The sequence below is a fragment of the Rhea americana genome, unplaced genomic scaffold (assembly GCF_003343005.1).
Source record: "Rhea americana isolate MKP2758 unplaced genomic scaffold, rheAme1 scaffold_39, whole genome shotgun sequence".
Taxonomy (NCBI): Eukaryota; Metazoa; Chordata; class Aves; order Rheiformes; family Rheidae; genus Rhea; species Rhea americana.
This window is the reverse complement of record NW_028186523.1, coordinates 3,137,031-3,152,085: the sequence shown is the minus strand read 5'-3', so window position 1 is coordinate 3,152,085 and position 15,055 is coordinate 3,137,031. Positions and strand designations below refer to the sequence as shown.

Genomic DNA, 15,055 nt, shown 5'->3' with positions numbered 1-15,055 from the left:
AATGGTCTCCTGGGGTGCATTAGGACAAGTGTTGCCAGCAGGTGGAGGGAGGTGATCCTGCCCCTCTCCTCAGCCCTGGGGAGGCCTCATCTCGAGTACTGTGTCCAGTTGTGGGCTCCCCAGTACAAGAGTGACATGGAGCTACTGGAGAGAGTCCAGCATAGGACTATGAGGATGATCAGAGGGCTGGAGCACCTGCCCTATGAGGAACGGCTGCGAGAGCTGGGCCTCTTCAGCCTGGGGAAGAGAAGACTGAGGGGGGATCTGATCAATGTGTACAAGTACCTGAAGGGAGGGTGTCAAGGGGACGGGGACAAACTCTTTCCAGTTGTCCCATGTGACAGGACAAGAGGCAATGGGCAGAAACTGAAACACAGGAAGTTCTGCCTGACCGTGAGGGGGAATTTCTTCCCTGTGAGAGTGACGGAGCACTGGAAGAGGTTGCCCGGAGAGGCTGTGGAGTCTCCTTCTCTGGAGATATTCAAGGCCTGCCTGGATGCAACTCTAACATGCTCTAGGTGCTTGAGCAGGGGGGTTGGACTAGATGATCTCCAGAGGACCCTTCCAGCTTCAACCATTCTGTGATACTCTTTAACTAGCAGCTAACTGCATATCTCTCTCAGTTTGTGAAGATCTGTAGTTTTAACTTGTAGTCTGTGGGCACATATTTCTAGTATAGCAGTTAAGTAGAAAATATGCTTGAAACATTCTAATAGCTTGAAAAGAGTGAAGGCTCCCAGTGTCGTCTGAGAGGCTGCACACACAAATGTGTGATTATGCCATGCATGTATAAAATGTTATTTGTCTTGAATTATACAGGCACATCATATTGATTGCAACATATTGTAGTAACACTAAAGAGTTAAACTGCAATGGCATTGTGTTCCAGAGCCACAACTGGTATCTTTAACCATCTACTTCGAGACATACATGTCTTCAAAACATAATGATATGCACTCCTTTTATTTTTTTTCTTAACTTACTCCTTAGACTTGATGCTGGAGAAAAGGGGAATGAGCTATCATGTGATATGGGACAGTGTCATCCTATCTATGAAAAACATATCCGTGCCATTCAGAAATAAAAGATACTATTCACTGAGTTGCTCTGAATGTTGCAGTGCAACCTGCAAATCATTTGTGTTTAAAAAATAAAACAATTAAAGATCATTAGTCTTCATCTGTGCTTAGGGAGTCAAAACTTTTGTAATGTCTTTGTTTAAGAAAACATGAATGTAGACTATTTCATGTATTTAAAGTTTAGATGGTTAGAAATAGCCTTGAAAAATGAAAGTATGGAAGTTATTTTTGAGTAGCCAGGCCTGGTGTAACTGCAGTAATATCTCATGTTACAAAAAAGATCTTTAGTACACAGAGGTTTGACAAGCAGCACCCCACAGCTAGTCAGAAGAGTGACATGCAGTTCTTTGCAAAAGTCTTCAATTGTCAGAGTCAGACCCACTTTGCGCTCTGGGTTAACATTACTATTTTTGGATTACTGTTGATTTTAACATGCCTAGTTTTTAATTGTGCCTACTGAACGACCTATTAAAAGTCTTACTCTAGTAAGTATAAGTATTATAAGAAATAGGACATGTATTTGTGAACTATTTCTTCTAAATGTATTTTTCAGAAAGAGTAAGAAACTTTGAAAAGGCTATTAAGCTTTGGCAAATTTAAAAATAGATATTTTTAAAAGTTCCTCTTTCTAATTAAATCTCTTAATAGTGAAAGGAGAGGAAACATTAAGTCTGATATACTTTATTTTGTGCTTTTCATAATATAAATTGAGTTTGTTTTTCTTTTCTGGGCTATATTTATTTATTTTGGGGTCTTAGTTCACTTGAACATTTCTGGAGTTCTACAGGATTAGTAACTACAGGGAATGTCTAGGTGCAGATATTTTCATTGCAGATTTATTGTTATTTCTTAAATCTGTTTATAACTGTGAGATTATGTTCCTTTAAGGTATCCCTCATTGTTAACAGTTTTCTAAAAACTTTCTCAAAGTATATTTATTGAAATATACTATAAACACAGCAAATTGAGATTTCAAAGGGGTTGCCTTTTTGAGAGTCTGGCAAATCTTTTCTTTCCCACAAAACTGGAACAGCTAGCAATGGCAGCAGCTGCTCATTTCTGATCATGAGGTCAGAAATTACTGCACTTCTCTGACAGGTGAGAGACTGGATCAAACCCCCGGTCTGCTGAACTGAGGCATATTTCCCACCTTTTAAGGGAGAACCCAAGTTAGCAGGCTACTGGGTGTTAAGTCGATCTTCCTACATCTTCTCAGCTGAAACTGTTGTACTTCCTAGAAATTTCTTTAAAACACATTGGAGCAGCACCAGTTTCCTAGCCAAGTATCCTATGTGGGCTTTTTTCATTCTTCTCTTAATTTAAAGAAAGCTTGCAAATATTTTTTTAAAAAAGTGGAACCCTTTGAACAGGAGTGCTGGTGTCTCCAGTTATGTTTTAGCCTAGTGCTTGGAGCATTTGCCATGGAGGGCTGCTTCTAGTCTGTGCTCCAAAGCAAGCAGAGGAAAAGCTGTTATATCTTGTGACCTCCGTGTCATCCCTAACTGCATTTTGGGGGTCTGCAATGTGCTGAGAAGACACCTACAGGATAAGGCACTGTTGAATGAGCTGGATGGGCAAGGAAATTTCTAGTTCCTCTCGAGCTTTCTTGGGAATTAGACTCAGAGAGCTGTGTGTATGCCCATTAGTAGAAATGATAGGTCTGCACCAATACTGAGCAGCAGACGTGTGCAGTATGTCCAAGGGTCCTGTTCCTCTGGGCATCACTTCTCTCCTACATACTCATGTTCCCTGATTATGGGTCTTCAAGTCATTAGTTTCAAGGGACATGTTGGTAGACACACTGTGCGTTTAAAATAACGTATTAAGTATCTTTCATTTTGAAAATTATATTTTTCACTTTATATAAAACTGTTTTCTTGATTTTTTTTTTGAGTGCTTCCACATCTATGTGCGTAGGAAGACATTCTTCCATTTCCTATATTGACTATTAAACTCTGATCACTATTTTAGCGCTAACTCCATTATATAAATTAAGAATTAATCTGATCTCTTAGGTGAGCTGGTGATAAGTGCGCTGTGTTCTTTAACATTCATACAGCTTTTCAGATGTTTAATGGATTTAGGATTTAATTTAAAACTATGTTTAGTTTACCTCAGACTGTTAAGCAGTTCAGAATTGGCAATTTAAAAAATGTTGCAATGAAAATGTAGCTGAGTTAATGATGATCAGATTTTTGGCAAGGGATGTTTCAGAAGTTACAGAGCTGTTTCCCAGCTGCCTAATTACTGGTGGCACTTGTGCTTCTGTTGTTCTGTGCTGGGCAGAATATCAGACTTCAGCAGGTGGTTGCGCTGGTGACTGATGTGTGGAGTATGTAAATCCCACTACTGAAATGGCTTATCCAAGAAGAAGTAGGAAAACAAGGATGTTTCTCTGCATTTTTGCAGATAAAAGATTCTGATTTCCTGCTTCGCTAGCACACAGTTTCTACTGAAGCTATTACATACGGAACACTCAAAGATTTGAGAAAATCTTTAAATGTGGTTCACTTAAAATGGACTTGTAAGGAATTATCACAGATTTTAGATATGAATTAAAATGAATAGTGTTCCCTGTAAAATACTTGTTCAGTTTCATAATTGAAAATGTTTTGTTTTTCTACCTCCCTCTGTTTTCTTCTGGTATGCAAGGATGACACAAAGCTAGCCAATTAATTATTTTTGTTACACATTGAAAATGCTACTGCTAGAGAAATGAATAGTTTTCAGGGATGCAGAATCCAAGCATGACTTTAAAGGACAGCTGCCAGAGGCAAGGAGACCCAAGTTGCTGGCTCCTTCTATTGAAGGAGGAGAAGAAAGAAGATGAGTAGTCCAGATCCCACCATTCCTTTAACCAGAACTGAGCAGGAGTTACTGCTCCTTGCAAAAACTGGTTGATGGATTAGGGAAATTCTTTAACGAGAAAGTGATAAAGGAGCAGAAAGTTAAGAATTTGGTCTGCTTTTTTGAGAAAAGACAGATGAAACCTCTGAAAACCTGGCAGAAGGCAACTGAACATCTGAGGAACTCTGATGTGTTATGGACCACAGGGGCTGAACACTCGGTGAAGAGGGGGTCTGCATTGATTTCTGCAAGCACAGAGAGGATCCTGGGGAGGTTTTATCAGCCTGGGAGATCATGAGATAAACTCAGGACTCTGATACTGTTGTAGAGAGGAGGATATAAACTTGAACCGCCATGGGTATGGAGAAATAACAGGATTAAAAGAGTAGAAGTAGCATAGGCATAGGAACACAAGCACTGGCAGACGTGCAAGTGGTAAGGATGTTTCCCAAAGGTCTGCAGAGTGTTCTGATAAAATATACACTGAGATAGAAGTAGTAGTCACAAAAAGCTAGAGCTACAAATGTAACAAGTTTCATAGTAGGCCCGGCCCTTTCCTTTTTTTTTTCCTTTCTTGAGTGCAACTCTCTAAGCCCTTTTAAAGAAATCACAATTTTCGTGTTGGAGAGCCATCTGTAGGATGGTATTTACCCAGAAGCAAGTGTTACTGTACGTAGTTTATGGCTGTTGGGTAGAAAAGTTAATGGTGGAGTATTTCATAACTAAAAAGACACAGAATACTTTCTGAAGATTTTCCTTTTGAAGAGATGTCTCTGTGCAGCTCCTGATAAACAGTAAGCATGCATACATTAGAGACGCAAAATGTAAGTATATCTGCTAAGTTGCTTTGCTGCTTTCGAGACATTTCTATGTACATGATTTTTTTCAGCAGCTATTTCCATATATTTTAGCATTTATAGATAGGTTGTCACTGTTTTGAAAATCTCAGATTTAACTGCACAGGAAAACAGAAAGCATTAAATGGTGGCCAGTGTTTTGGTAATGGAAAATTTTATCTTGCAAGAAGTTTTTCTTGTGCAGGCTTACCAGTTTACTAAATTTTGCAACAATACTTAGCATGCAAGATTAGCAGGTGTCTTTGAGGGCAATATAAGAGTAAAACAGGGCTAGCATGTATGTGATATCAGGCCATCGTACAGTTCATCTTCACAAACCTTTACAAAGCTAAAACCAGTTGCATTTAAGCTCTTCATTATAATACATCAGCAATGCAAAGTGGTGCAGCTTGTGCCAGAGTTACTACCTTCCTGTTTGATGGAAACTTCCCAGTTACACTCAGTTCTGCTGCTCCTGGTTTTAGGTCACTGTGTGTCACACATTTGATGACCTTTTGAAGACCTAAGCTTCCCCATGAAGAAATATTGCTGTTCATTTATTGTTCACTGGTTTGTTCTGTAAGGTTAGCACAGCTGAAAATCAGCACTTTGATTAGTATTTTGAGTCATGGTAGATCGCAAAGATTATTCCATCTCCTCCTGCTTTATCTTGACAGCTAGTATTAAGTGAGACCTTGTCTACACCTATGCACATGTTTATCTAAAATTGGTTTCAAAAATATAATACTGTTACCAGTCTATATGTGGATTATCTTATGTCAATTTAACTCTGGTTTATTTAGGCTTAGCCTGTATTTTTAAACTTGGTACAATAAGCTGTGTGTCAGAGCTAAACTGATAATTATCCCCAGAGGGGCATATATGAGTTTTAATCATGCACATTAATGTACTTTAATCATAGACCTGTTGAAGTCATTCTCCATGAAGTCCTCATTTATAGGATTTATTGAAACAATTAACAAAGCTTCTTCATAATGACGCCAGTCATTCATAGATCCGGATATTTTTTGTCTGTATATTATGTTCTTATACCAATTTCACTTTGTGATTTTTTTTTTTTTTTTTTTTTTTTGAGTCCCATTGAGATCATTTGGTGATTACTTGTGCTTGAATTTATGTGAAATTTATGGTGCATCTTGAGGTTGTGGTAGTTATATTTTACCATCTGGAAAATAAAATTGACACAGGCTTTTAAAATAGCAAGGAGAGCAGAGTAAAGGCTGTCAGCCTTCATTATATTTATCCACTGTGTTTCATCCCATCTCCTGTAAAAATCTTTGATCCACTGTCTCAGAGGAATGAATTAAGAGCATCAGCTTCAGCTTAGTCATCAGCTGGGTGAACCTATCCCCACTGAAGTCAAGAGCAAAAATTCCACTTATTTCATTTGAGCAAGACTTTCACTGTTGTTTTTTGTTGCCGTACTGTAACTTTTAATATTACTGAAATATAGTGCTCTTGTGAGTATACTTTTAGGAAACACTGGTTGAAACTTTGCCAAGGTGCAGGACCCACAAGGCAAACAGGGAAGGAAATGCATTCGGTACTATCAGCATCATTCAATTTGTGTTCAGAAAGCGATTTTAGATAGGAGGAAAAAAAAACACAAGTATTGTACAATAATACTGTATTAATAATAATTCTAGAAATACTTGCTAGTCTGACCAGTTCATAAATTTAGCTTAAATATGCAGGTTTTTGAAATTTAGAATATACGGGAACTATAATTCCAAAGTCTTGGCATTGTTTGTTTCTTTCTGATCTGCCACCTTTAAATCAAGAAAAGAATATTTTATATGGAATTTATTTGCAGTTTGTTATATAACTGCTGCTGCTGGAGGCCGTATTGTGTTCCCCTAAGTCATGCAGATAATGAGTCTGTTATTTAATGTGAATATCTGACAAACATGTTGCTGACCTGACAATTATTGGAGTATGATACCTATAATGAGTAAGTGCTGTGGATCTGCGCTGCTATCACGGAGGAATCCTGAATCAATGTGTCTGGCTGAAAATACAGCTTTAATATAGCAGAAACTTTCTACCCCTTTTTATATTTTTGTATTCTACTTAGCAGCTCTGTAACAATCATTGGATGCTGAAGAGCACAGTTAGTGTGAATTTTAGGAAAGTTCATTAATAGATGTATAGTATTAAAATGAACTGTATTTGAATCTGTGTTTTTAGTTTTGTTTTATTTTAAATAATAGATCTTCTAAGTCTACTGATTATTGTAAGGAAGATCAATAATGAAAATCCCCAATGAATCCAGTAAAATGCAGCCAAGTCCATGGAAGAATTATACCTATGGAATAGGCATTTGGATGTAACGGAAATTATCAGAGTATAAGGAATGTTTTTAGGCCCTGAGTATATTTTATACATTTCTTGGAGTAGGTGGGGGAAATTGCTGCATTTCTGTATTCTATTTGCCTCTGAATTTCTGTAGTGCAAAACAGGTACTAGAGCTGCCCAGAGTGTAAACTAAAGGTAAGTAAGCCTTGAGTTTATTTTGGAATTCAAACCAAAAGAAAGCCATTTCTACCCCTAGTGCTGCAATGAAGATTTTTCACAGCTGGATACTAAATGACAGAGTTTGTCTTCCTGAGACCACACTGCGGTGCTGCTGCTGCTTAGCCTTTTGCATTAGCAATGAAATTAATGAGGAACAAGGCGTTCATAGCTTCAGTGCTGTGTTTCAGGTGCCTGTGGGCAATAGAGAAGCTGACAGCGGTTGTGTTAACTTCTCGCACTAGCAAGAGCAGAATTAGGCTACAGTCATCGCTGGCAATGGCAGCAGAAGTTGTTTCATTAACATATTACATGCATTCTCTTTTTCATCTCACTTTCTTACCTAGTGGTATCTACTTAATAATTTTTAGCTCTCTGAGAGTGAATATTGAATAGACTTTCTTTTGATATGTGAATATAGGACCTCAGTGAAATAGGACAATTTAAACAGCGGACAGAGCTCTCTCTTACTCTTTTCTGTAGCTGGATGGACCTTAACTTTAATCAGCAGCCTCGCAGGACCGAGCCTGCACATCTTGCTGTGGAAGCCCCTGGTAGTCACTCTGCGAGCTCGCTGTACTAGCCTGGCTGGGTGTTCCTGTCCTGACTTCTCATCAGACCTTGGATTTTCTCTCTGTCTTAAGTCTCATGCAAAGCTTAAGGCATGAGAATATTTCTTTCATTGACAATGAATGCGTATTTCCGTTAACTTCAGAGTCAGTGCTCTTAGCTTATCCCCACACATGCTTACAAGCAAGCATTCTTGTTCTCTGAGATGAATGTGTATGTGCCATGGGTTTCTCCTTTTCTTTTTTCTTAAGCATGACATTGAAGCCAACATGACTGGTTCGCCTTCTAAGCAATGCTGCCTGGCATTGATGAGGGCTTTCCTGAGCAAGGAAGTTAAGTGGTGGGTAAAGGCTTCCAAAAGCAGTGTTGAGGCTGATGCTTTGGTTCCCACAGTTTCTATCCACAGTCCTGTGCTGAGCTCCCCCAAGAGGAGAATGGAGTTGGCAGGCAGTCTTCTGAGGCAGTACCGTGGTGACCTTTAGTGACAATGGCTAAGAAGGAAACAGAAAGTTGTAGCTTATTTAAGTGGCATTAACACATTTGGGTGAAAGTGGTGTTTTGGTACAGAAAATTATTTTTTGTTGTTTGCTTTTTTTTTCCCCAGTCTTGACACAGCCATTGTACTTGTATATTTGATTTATGCACATAAATACCAAATATACACAGCAGTCAGGTATTTTTATAAGCACTGTAGCAGTTAAGCTCTGACCTGGTGATGTGGAAAGATTAGATTTGTGTGTGCAGAATGGAAATGTGCATGGGCAGGTGCATTTTGGAACTGTCCTCTGTACATTTGGAAATTTGATACTCTAACTTTGAAATAGTAGTGCCAATAAATATATTGATTCTAATGGGGAAAGAGAGCTTTTTTTTTTTTTTTTTTTTCAGAAAGACTTAGTTAAAATTCAGGAAGTCAAACTACTGAGGAGTTAGCAGTAGGATTTATAAAGCAACATTGAAAGAGGGAAGCTTAATTAACATTTCACTACCCTTTCAATTACACTGAATGCACGTCTGGTTTATCACCCACCTAAATATGTTAGTTTGTATTTGAAGAATACTTGTTGCCGTAAGCCTGTAGGAGAAAGCTCAGCTTTTCCCTATAATCTCATTATAGCGTTTATATATTTTATTTGCTTGTTTTGACCATGAATGATTTGGAGGGAATATTCGGTGTATATATCATGTGTTTCTGGGAATTGAAGCTGTTTTCTTGTATGGGTTAAGTGTACCTTTATTTGGATTTTCGGTTTTTGAAGGTAATTGGCATACCCTGTATTAGTAAGATGGATATAGATGGATGAGCACATACAGCACTAAAAGGTATGCTAAAGCAGAGCATCATTGGGAGGGATGCTGCTCTGCTTTCCTTAGGATGAGTGAAAAAGTAGCAGCTTCTCTTCTTTCTCTCCCTGAAGAATTCAGTGATAGCAGAAATGGGATATTAAAAAGGGCAGCATAGATTAATGGGGCAGTAATAAAGTAAATGAGCTCCATTAGCTAAAATCACAGCTTGAAAAGTAGATTCCTTGATAAGTGCCCTTCAGTGCCTCATGTGGGAAAAAAAATGTTAAAACACTCATAACATTATTCATAGCATTAGATTTTGGACTGTTGTGACAATCTTAAGTGAGAGCATCTTAAGGTAATGTAGCAAAAGGTAAACTTCACTCAGATTTAGTGCTTGGTGGAAAACTTGAACAATTATATGCAAATGCAAATATGATTTTTTTTTTTAGCCTAATCAGCATGTTTTATGTGCTCCCAAAGTGTCTCTTCAAAAAACAAAACTTTTTTTCTTCCTGTTAAGCATTTTCCAAATTCTGGTGATCAATTTGATTCTTTCTTTACTGCTGGAGCATTACCGCTTTAGTGACTAATATTTCAAACAGACTTTAAACTGGAATGTGTGGTTTCAGTGAGACATTTCAATTGTGGATTTATATTAGACTAATCATGAAATGTGCACATTGCACTTGAAGTGCTTCATGTCTCCGATTGATCTTTACTTTTTAGACCATCTCATTTTCTGGAACACTTAATAAAAAAGGAAAATGCACTTATGTTCTTAGATTTACAGGGCATATTGCCCAAAAGGAGTAAAGTGTTATGGGTTTAGAGATAAAAATATGTACAAAAATCAGCTAATCAAAGCCCTGGACAGCAGTTTGAAAATGCTCTTTCACTGATCTTCAGGAAATAGATGGCTCTAATCCTCTGAACTGGTGTGTTTTGCTTCCCTTTCCCCATCCGCCTCCAGAAACGTACAGCTGCATCTCGATGATTTTCTTTTTCTTTTTTTAGTGTAATTTTGTTAAATCCAAAATTGGATTGTAAATAACAAGCAACGTATTTCTTTTAAAATGCGTAAGGGTGCACCGGGAGAGAGGAGCGCTGGTGCCGGCGGCAGAGGTCTGCGGGCACGTCTCCTCTGCGCTGCCCGCAGCTGTAACCCGGCCGGCGCCGGGAGAGGGCCGGGACTTGGCTGTTGCTATAGCTCTGATGTCAGACGCTCACGCTAACATGTGGTTGGTTATTTTGCGTTTCAGATCGCTGCCTATAGTGGAACACAAAGAAAACGACAAGACTCCCACATCTTTCAGCGAGAAGAAAGGAGTCAGCGGAGCAGACTAATACGGACTTGTGTCTGGTGGCCTTTTTGCACAAAGGCTGCCTTTAAAAGAGAAGCGCAGTGTTATTTAATGAGCTGTGAGATGAGACGCTGCTGCTGACACTCAGATTCCAGGATTCATCTGCTATTCATTGTGCTTAATGTACATGTTTCTACACCGTGCATTTAGAAGATCCCAGAGAAGAATCCAAAACGGCTGCGGGGGAAAGACCACCAAACATGCCTACAGAAACACTACCGACAGGTAGCATGGTGAAGCCCGTCAGTCCCGCCGTCACTTTCACGTCTGCCGTCCCTCTTCGCATCCTGAACAAAGGACCCGACTATTTTCGCAGGCAGGCAGAGCCTAATCCGAAAAGACTAAGTGCAGTGGAGAGACTAGAAGCTGATAAGGCAAAATATGTCAAGAGCCAAGAGGTCATCAACGCCAAGCAGGAGCCTGTGAAACCGGCGGTGCTGGCGAAGCCGCCGGTGTGTCCCGCAGCCAAGCGGGCGCTCGGGAGCCCCACCTTGAAAGTGTTCAACAACAACGCAAAGACTGAGAGCGGTGTCCAGAGAGAAAACCTGAAACTAGAGATTTTGAAAAACATCATTAACAGCTCCGAAGGCTCCAGCTCGGGCTCGGGTCATAAACACAGTTCGCGAAATTGGCCGCCCCACAGAGCCGATTCGACGGAACTGAACCGACACTCGTTCGCCGAATCGTTGAAGGTTTATCCCACGCAGGGCCGCAGCAGCCCGCAGGAGAGCAGCTCCAACGTGAGCAGAAGGCTCCTAGACCAGTCAACAGAGACTTTCTTGCATGTCTCTCACAGCTCCTCAGACATTAGGAAAGTAACTAATGCAAAGCCCTTAAAAGCAATACCCTGCAGTAGTTCAGCCCCACCTCTGCCTCCAAAACCCAAAATCGCTGCCATTGCCACCCTGAAATCCCCAGAGATTGAGACGGTCGAATCTGGATGTGGAGTTAGTAGAAGACCGTCTCTACAGCGATCGAAATCTGACTTAAGCGACAGATACTTTCGTGTCGATGCAGATGTTGAACGATTCTTTAACTACTGTGGACTGGATCCTGAAGAGCTTGAAAACCTTGGGATGGAAAATTTTGCAAGGGCTAATTCTGATATTATATCCCTCAACTTTCGCAGCGCAAGCATGATTAGCTCAGACTGTGAACAGTCTCAGGACAGCAACAGTGACCTTAGAAATGATGACAGTGCCAATGACCGTGTGCCATACGGCATTTCTGCAATTGAGAGGAATGCCAGAATCATCAAGTGGTTGTATAGCATCAAGCAAGCTAGAGAGTCACAGAAAGTGTCCCACGTGTGAGAGGAAGTCCGCAGGAGGAAAAGCAAGGACTGTATCTTTGTCTGTGAATATTCAGTTGTGAAGGGTTGTGAAGTCTACTTGAAGTCTTGTACACTTCTCAAATCTCTTTGTGTTGCTTGTTGTGCAATGTTTTCAAGTTGCATGCCTGTCAACATGTGAACTGACCTGGCTTCCACTTGAACAATAACTAACTACAAAGCCTGGCTAAGCGTACACGTTATCTGCCAAAAGTTTAAGACAAGAATCTAATTAGGGCTTCAGCATAATCAAAAGTGTTTACATGGAAAGGTTATATGACTTCTTTGATATTTATGTAGTTCCTTGTGGATTTTCTATGTCACTTTTTGTCTTAATACAGATATTGTCAACGGATGTTACTAGTTTCTAAGTTGAATCAGAATTCCTTTGGGCAAATAAAAGTAACATTGGCCAAAATAAGAGATTTGGACATAAAACACTCGGCAGAGCAGCCTGATCTTTTGCAGAAAGTGGATTACTGGCACATGTAAAACTGTTTCTGAAAGGTAAAGAATGCTGCATTTTTGTTAAAATATATACGTCCCTACATGTAGCACGGGGCTGTTCAGTAAGAGTTTTCATTTTCTAGGTAAGCTCCCTCAGTTTTGCAGCAGTAGTCTAGTGAATCTGCTTGACATCTCATAAACTAAGTGAGCCTTGTATTTGGTATGGGGTAAGCATTTTAGTGGTTTTATATTACCCTATTGGAAAGGTTTAAAGAAGGTCAAAGTCAACAGATGAAAATGTCTTGGGTGGGGGACTTTTTTATTCAAAGATTCCTGGTCTTAAACTTTTGACAGGAATGATTAGCTCCTATAGCTGATATTGAATGCCTTTATCAGTCAAAACACATCATGACTACCAACTCCATGCTGTCTTCTAATTTTTTGTAGACCTATTTGAACAGTTCATGAACAAAAATGGAAACACACAGCCATATCAATATAATGCCTCCTATACAGAAGTAAATACACTCAGTAGCTGACCTATAAATTGTGATTATGTTGTCTTGTATATGTTATATCTAAGGCTGTGAAAGTTTGTTACAGCTCTAGGAAAGTGTAGAAACATGACAGTATGTAGCTTGTTTCTTTCTTTTTTTTCTCTCCTCTTTCCTCTCCTTACCATGGTTAGTGCTGCAGGTCAAACTGTTACAAATCTTTTGACAATCTGTGTCTTTCCAGTGGTTTAATTAACTGTCATTTCAACTGGCAGTTGTGGTGTGGTAGCAGAGAAGTTGAAAGTACTGTGGTCTGCTTCATTATTATTGTAAACACGCTTCAAAGTAAATTGCAGCACTACCTTATACTTCATCAGCTAATAGGAAACTTTTTTTATTGTGTAAATGCTGTAAGACTTTGTATATACTTCAGTTGTTACGAAATCTTTAAAAGGAAGAGTGTTATGCTAATAAATAGCTCTTGGTGCAGGTGTGGTGGGGTTTTTGCTCATTTTTTACTCCTTCCATTCTTAAACTATATCGGGAACTCACTTGCAGGGTGTTTTAGTACTGTAGAAAGCCTTGGTTAAATAACAGTTCCAGGAAAAGGTTTCTTCTGAAAAGTGCTTTTCAGAACATAATTTTTAAAAAGCAACGATAGCAGCATGATCTGTCTGAAGAACTAGAAGAGATTTTCAGGACTCCTAAAATAGCTTGCTTCTTCCTTACCTAGCAATGTTACTATTCCCGTTTATAGCATCTGTTCATAATGAATCACTGCAGTCTTCTGAATTATTCTTCAGTAGTGCTTATTTATATATTTGAATATTAAAGATGTTTTACAAAGCCGGGTTTTATCTTAAGGTGCCTGTAGCCCAGCTTTCTACTGATAGCCACAATTGAGGCAGGCAAGGCTAGTAGTCATGTAAAGCCATGCATTCATTTTTGACTATGGAATTATCCTATATCAACTTTTATTTGTTTTAAAATTACTCTGTATGGGGGAAAAAAACACCACATCTTCATTTTCAGGAGAATATTTTTGCCTTCTACAGGTGGCTTTGTGACTTAAGGCTACAACATCGAGTTTGATCAAAAAATGAGGAGATACATATTTCAACTACAGGCACATTTGTGACATATTTTAAGCTCCATGGATTTCAGTTGGCATTGACATAATGCTGGTTTTTCAAGCATATTTTTCCAATAGTGAGTTCTACTCAGCTCAGTGACTATTTTGCCAATGAAAGTAATGCTTTAAGGGATTAAAGCCAAGTGTAATGCAACTGTACAGCAATGAAATAAAGAACTTAAAACCAAAATAAAAATGCACTCCTATTTTCTCTCAAGTGTTTTAAGAATGATGATAAATGTGCTATCTCTAACTGTTATCAGCCAAAAACATTAATAAAGAAGCCTTTTGTAACCAGCAAATAGATAGAGCATGTACTGGTGGTCTAAATGTGCTTCACAGGGCTTGTTCTGAAGCCATAGTCTCCAAGAAATCAAACATTTTAGTGCCATGAGGGATTGGGCTTGTGAGCTGTTGGTAAGAGCACTTCTCCAGTAAAGCCCTTAAGAAACACCTTTGATGCAGCACAACAAGGATCTTACTGCACTCTCCCTGCTTGTTACAGTGTGTGTGCAAATAAGATTGTGCAGGACCCAGACTTTCAGAGTTGACTGTACTTGCAATGCTGATGAGCTTGTAGTAATGGAAAAGAAATTACAGAAAAGGTGATATGTTGCAAAAATGTCCACAAAGCTTTGGACAAGCAGTAACAGGGCCTTCATCTGACCCTTTATTAGCACTTACGCAGATAGGATTTAATATGCCTTTCAGTTACCAATATGTTTGTATAGACAACACATCATTGTTGCCTGATCTGATTTTCTTTTCAAATGAGAATAACTATTTTGCCTTTGCAAGCAGCAATCCGGGTATTTCTGCTGTGCCTGTTATTTCGTCAGTGTCTTTGGACACTCCCAAGTTCACAGTGTTGAATTTGCAGACAACTATAATGGACTCGGATGCGTTGACTGAAACCCATTTCAGTCGTGTTCCTGTTGACTTCAGCAGGCAGTTGCTCAGGTGCAAAATGCACAGCAAGCACCCACAGTTAAATAAGGTTATGGCAATTCTCTTACACGCATGCACACAGACATAAGGACAGCTTTATGGTGGTTCTTTAGTTTGATTTGTGGGGAGGGAAAGGGAGAAAAATACTGTAACAAAGTACGCTTTGAAACCTACGCATGGATTTGTGCA

The 15,055-nt window shown here is 39.3% G+C and overlaps 1 protein-coding gene across 2 annotated transcripts in view; it reads left to right on the top strand.

The window, feature by feature from the left end:
- The window catches only part of FAM110B (family with sequence similarity 110 member B), a 78,075-nt gene extending 64,797 nt beyond the window's left edge, over nucleotides 1–13,278 (top strand). For both annotated transcript variants that reach the window (XM_085313569.1, XM_085313570.1), the window contains exon 3: nucleotides 10,414–13,278. In XM_085313569.1, the coding sequence (XP_085169695.1) occupies nucleotides 10,716–11,828 (1,113 nt within the window). In that variant the 5' untranslated portion in view covers nucleotides 10,414–10,715 and the 3' untranslated portion in view covers nucleotides 11,829–13,278. The remainder of the gene's footprint in view (nucleotides 1–10,413) is intronic.
- Nucleotides 13,279–15,055: the final 1,777 nt, after the last annotated feature.